Raw genomic sequence first — 5,710 nt, forward strand, 5'->3', positions numbered from 1 at the left:
GCCTAGAGAGGGGCTCAGAGCGTGGGAAAAAATGGGACAAGGTGCTGCTGCCACCTAGTGGTGGGTGGTGGGAAAAGCAGGAAGGACCCCAAACCAGCTGGGAATCAGAAGCCGAAGGACATCCACATCCATCCTCCAGGACAGGACAGGAACACACACAGCAAACACAAAAAGGGCCCACAGCAACACAGGGCTCAGCGAAAGACCCACAAAAGAACGGCCTTTGGAAACCCCCCCCCCCAAAAAAGCACCAGGAGAGGCAGTCAGCAACGGGCAACGGGCGGACGGCCAGGAGGACACAGAGGCGGCGACACAGAGGAGGCGACACAGGACACAACGGAGGGCGCTCACTTACGACAGCGTCATAGGAGGCCTGGGCTGAGCGCAGGGGGCCCAAGTCGCCGGGGTTCGGGTCGCCGTTGCCGTGGTCCAGACCCACGCCGGGTAGGAGCCCCTCCTGCACCTCCTCGGCCACCTCCTCCTGGCCCAGGCAGGGGATGTTAGCCCAGGAAAGGGACGGGGTCTGCAGCAAGCGCACCCTGGCACCAGAGCCCCGGCAGCTCTCCTGGCCCCACCAGCAGTGGGACAGCCTGGCCCAGCACCAAGGGAGGCCCTGCACCCCACACCTCCTGCCCACTGGGCCAAGTCCCCTTGCGCCAGCCTGCCGGGGCCACGGGAGGGGGTGTCATTTACCTGCACCCACGGCGACGAGGGGGTGGGAGGCGAGGCCTCCCCGGTGGGGACCCCCTTCTGGGAAGTAGCCTCAGGAGGCGGGGGGTGGCTGGGGTTCCGGGGAGCCCCCCGTGGCTCCTCGGTGGGAAGGGGCCCTGCGTCCTTGGCAGAGGCACCCCCCAACGGAGGTAAAATCAGGGTAGACACGGAGGGCGGGCAGCGAATTCAGGGAGGAAAGGAGCGAAAAAGGGAGACAGATGGAAGGGGGGGTTAGTTGGTTAGTGCAAACGTCCCCGTCGGGGTCCGGGGGGGGCAATTCCCGGAACCCAGATCCTTGAAGCCCAGAGGACTGAATGGATATCAGGGAACCTGGATATCGGGGCCAGGAAAGCAGGGCTGACCGAGGCCCAGTGGAGAACAGCACAGCCGCAGCTGACAGGGGGGGTCTGGAGCAGCCCCCAGGCACTGCAGACCAACCCAAGGGGGGGCTTCTCTTGCTCGGGGCCCCTGGGGGGGACAGGTCTTCTCCCTCTCCCCCCACAGCATGCCAATCCCAGCCCCTCCCTCTGTCTCTACCTGTTGGTAGCTGCTTCGTGGCCCCCGGGCTGCCTGGGCCGGTCTGGCTGCCTTCTTCACTGCAGAGGGTTTGTCGGCAATGGTCGCCTTGGCGCTGGGGCTGCTGGCCTTGGGGGTCTTTCCGCCAGCCGAGGGCTTCCCGTTGCCGCTGGGCCCCTTGCGGGTTCCTTGGGGTTCCTTCCTCTCCGGGGCGTCGGTCTTGAGGGCGGCGGGCGAGGGGCCGGGCAGCTGCCGCTTCTGGGGCTGCCTGGCCTTGGGGCTGGTGGGGGGCTTCGTCTTGGCCGGCGTCTAGCGGGGAGGGGGACACAAAGGCAGCGATGGAGGGAGATTGCCGGAGCAAGTCCCAGTGGGGCAGAAAGCAGAGCCAAAGTGGGGGGGGGTGTTTGGCCAGACGGAGCCCTCACTCCAGAGGCACTCCCCTCCCCCAGGACAGAACCCCACTTGGGCCCAGAGTCCCCCTCTGAGGGGGGGGTTCCCCCATTGCTTCTCGCCCTGCCTTCTGGTGATTTGGAGAAGAGATAGACACACACACACACACACACACACACACACAGTCTTCTCTCCGGCAGCCCCTCAAATACTGGAACGCTGCTATCATGTCTCCCCTGATCCTTCTCTTCATGAGATATGCCACATGCTACATTCTTCGTATGTAGAATAGAATAGGATAGGATAGGATAGGATAGAGTAGAATAGGATAGGATAGGATAGGATAGAAAAAGGAATAGAGTAGAAAAAAGAATAGAATAGAATTACAGAATAGAATAGAATAGAAAAAGGAATAGAGAAAGAAATAGAATAGAAAAAAGAATAGAGTAGAATAGAATAGAACTACAGAATAGAATAGAATAGAATAGAATAGAATAGAATAGAATAGAATAGAATAGAATAGAATAGAATAGAATAGAAAAAGGAATTGAGTAGAAAAAGGAATAGAGTAGAAAAAAGAATATAGAATAGAATAGAATAGAATAGAATAGAATAGAATAGAATAGAATAGAATAGAATAGAATAGAATAAGGAATAGTAGAAAAAAGAATATAGAATAGAACTACAGAATAGAATAGAATAAATAGAATAGAATAGAATAGAATAGAAAAAAGAATAGGAATAGGAATAGGAATAGGAATAGAATAGAAAAAGGAATAGAATAGAAAAAGGAATAGAGTAGAAAAAGGAATAGAGTAGAAAAAAGAATAGAGTAGAAAAAAGAATAGAGTAGAAAAAAGAATAGAGTAGAATAGAACTACCGAATAGAATAGAATAGAATAGAATAGAATAGAATAGAATAGAATAGAATAGATCTGGAAGGGACCTCGGAGGTCTTCTAGTCCAGCCCCTCGCTCAAGCAGGAGAACCTATATACCATCTCAGACAGGTGACTGTCTAGTAGCCTCTTCTTAAGAACCTCCACTGACGGACCCCTTAATCGTTTTTTGTCGCTGTTTCTCTGCACACTTTTTAGACTCTCGGCCTCTTTGTCTTCCTGGGGACCAAATTCCCAGCCGTTTCACTTGATCTGATCTGAGTCGCTTGGCAGGCTGAGTCCTCCCCCCCCCCCCGGACTTCAAAAGGCTCCCGCTCAGCGGTCGGCCCCAAAGAGGGGAACAATTCACAATGGACTCAGGTTGGGAGGGGGAGACCGAAACACACACACACACACACACACACCCCGTTGAACCCTGGGGAGAAGATCCGTTACAGCCTCTCAGGAAACTTTCAGGGACAAAAAAATGAGATATTTTTTGCAGAGCGGAGTTCCCTTCGCCAGGACCAACAACTAATGTGGGTGTTTAATCCTGGTTTAAATGCAGGAGCTTCCCTTGGAAGACCAGGGGGATCCAGGGGGACCAGGAAGCAAAAGCCCCAAGAAGGGGGGGAGGCTGACGTTGGTGGGGATGGTTTGACCCCCAATTGAGAGACAGGACACCCAGGAAGCAGACCCAGGCCGAGGCCTCTTCGGCAGGGGGTCCGGTGGCCTGGACCAGGCGAGGAGGGGTCTGCTTCCCACACCACTCTCTACCTGAGATGCCTTGGGGAGTCTGGCACTCGGGGGGGGATCAGACTAGATGGCCTTGAAGAGTCCCTCCCTGCTAAAATCCTAGGAACCCTGCGGCCGTTCCCACCTGGAAACTCCCTTTCTTTTGCACGCCAACCAACAACAAAAAAAAAAAGCATATATTCAATTTGTTGAATTTTACAATCGCTAGGCACCCTGTCTCTGTGCCGCGGGGGCTCCCGTTGCCACTCAAATACGGCACGGAGTCCAGTTGTGTGTTCAGACAAGCCCAGCCTGCTCCCCCCCTTTCCGCCCCCCCTCTCTTATTAAAATTGGGGCTCCAAGCACAAAACCTAAGGAGAAACTTCCTGACAGTGAGAACAATTAACCAGTGGAACTACCTGCCTCCAGAAGCGGCGAATGCGCCAACACTGGAGGTTTTTAAGAAGAGACTGGACAGCCATTTGTCCGAAATGGTATAGGGTTTCCTGCCTGAGCAGAGGGTTGGACTAGAAGACCTCCAAGGTCCCTTCCAACTTTATTATTATTATTATTATTATTATTATTATTATTATTATTATTATTATTATTATTATTATTATTATTATTATTATTATTATTATTACTACTGTTGTTTTGTTGTTTGTTGTTGTTGTTGTTGTTATTATTATTATTATTATTATTATTATTACTATTATTATTATTATTTTGACTTTGGGGGCCAAACGCCGGCAGATAAAATACACCAACCTTCCCCCCCCGCTCGCAGCTTGTTCCCCCGCCCTCACCTCAAGCCTGGGGGGCCTCTGCCCAGCTTCCTGGGCTTGGGGCTTCTGGGGGGGCCCCCCGCAGTCCGGGCTGTAGCGCTGGCAGTAGTCCTGGGCATCCCGGGCGCTGGGGCTGATCAGCAGCTGTTGGATGTCTCCCTGAAAAGACGGGGAAGGGGCACGGCGCAGGTGAGGTGGGGCTCGGAGCCACGGCAGGGGGAGGACGGTGGAAAGAGGGTGTGTGTGTTGGGGGGGACCTCCTACCTCAAAGACCCCCTCGTCCAGGATCCGGGCCCCGAAGATGGTGATGCCCTTGGTGTCCAGCCCGGGGCCGTTCCCCCGCGGGAGGGGCAGGCTGGCTCTCTTCTCGCAGTCCAGGAAGAGGGTCACCTGCTGCTGCTTCACGCTGAAGGCCAGACGATGCCACCTGCGGGGACAAGGCGGACCCCCCCCTACTCAGCCCCTGCAACCCCGCGGGCACCGGAAGGCTGGAGGATTTTTTGGGGGGGAGAACTGGCCGAACGGTGCCCGGCGCCCGCCAGGTGCCAACGTATCTACCCGTCTGCGGTCCCAGGTAAAGAGCTGGGGGGGCGCTTCTGGGCGCCTGTTCTAGGTGCCTCCCCTGCCCCCCTCCCTGGTGGTCTCATAGCCAGTCTCTTTTCCTCCCCCTGCCCCTCCTCTGACAGCCCCCTCCCCAGATTTTAAGCCCCACGAAGAGTTAAACGCCCCTTGAAGCAAGGACGATACATGTCCGAAGGCCTAGCCTTCGTCTGCAGGGGCCAAGGGGCGGGGCCTCCTTCAGCCGAAGGGCCCCGAGGGGAGGGGGCCCAAGACCCAAAGGCTCCCCGGCAGACCCCCTCCCACAACCCCCTGGTCTCTTGCCGCCTCCAGGCCCAGGACTGTGAGCTGCGGAGTGCCAAAAAAGACGCAGGGCACCGTGAGGCCACGCAGCCCACCTCCTGGTTCCAAGCGTGAACTGGAGGTCAAGCCCCACAGAGGGGGGGGGTCTCCAGCTTCCACTTGGACCAACTAAGGGAAGTGTGGTGTGCGGGCACCCCTATCCCCACCACTACACTGACGCCGGGAGCCTCCGGAGCCAGGTGGGGGATCCAGGATGCCGGTGGGCGAGAAACAGGCTGCCCCCCACTTGGAGACCCCTGGAGCCTTCCTCCACTTCTGCCCCCTGACCTCTTTCCCCTTCTGGGGTCCCCCGGGCTCTTCTGCTCCCCAAAGCAGACCCCCCCACTTCTTCCCCCCCCTCCAGGGAGAGGCGGGCTTAGCTGCCACGGCCGTCACTCACAGGCTCCCCCCGAGGTTCCGACCCCGGAGCCGTCGCAACGGGGCTGACCGGCTTCCCCCGTGGGGGACTCACCTGCCGTCGGTCAGGTTGGCCCCTCGGAAGACCGGGAGCTCCTCGGGGTCCGGCCGGCCGCCCTGGTCACGGTAGAGGAAGCGCGGGGAACGGCCCAGCTCGATGCCTAACTGCTGCCCACCGTGCCGGTCGTAGACGGAGAGCAGGACGGCCGTGTGGCCCGGCTCGGCCTTCAGTAGCGCCATCACGGAGAAGTCCCGGGGGAACTCACCTGGATGGGGGGCAGGGAGGGGGGGCAGAGATGCAGCCGGGATCCCTGGCTGGGTGGGGGGTGGATAGGGGGATCCGCGGGCTCTTGCCCTCCTACGGACCCCCAAGGGCAGG

General features: G+C 57.2%; 1 protein-coding gene across 1 annotated transcript in view; it reads right to left on the reverse strand.

Moving 5' to 3' along the window:
* LOC107298986 (collagen alpha-2(XI) chain-like) overlaps nucleotides 1-5,710 on the reverse strand; it is a 40,643-nt gene that overhangs the window by 33,077 nt on the left and 1,856 nt on the right. Inside the window, exons 2-6 of the mRNA XM_015828344.1 lie at nucleotides 5,387-5,597; nucleotides 4,279-4,441; nucleotides 4,036-4,173; nucleotides 1,249-1,536; nucleotides 356-481 (exon numbers count right to left, since the gene is read on the reverse strand). Coding sequence (XP_015683830.1) covers nucleotides 356-481; nucleotides 1,249-1,536; nucleotides 4,036-4,173; nucleotides 4,279-4,441; nucleotides 5,387-5,597 — 926 coding nt within the window. The remainder of the gene's footprint in view (nucleotides 1-355; nucleotides 482-1,248; nucleotides 1,537-4,035; nucleotides 4,174-4,278; nucleotides 4,442-5,386; nucleotides 5,598-5,710) is intronic.

This window comes from Protobothrops mucrosquamatus, unplaced genomic scaffold, assembly GCF_001527695.2.
Source record: "Protobothrops mucrosquamatus isolate PMUCROS unplaced genomic scaffold, P.Mucros_1.0 scaffold4413, whole genome shotgun sequence".
Classification (NCBI taxonomy): Eukaryota; Metazoa; Chordata; class Lepidosauria; order Squamata; family Viperidae; genus Protobothrops; species Protobothrops mucrosquamatus.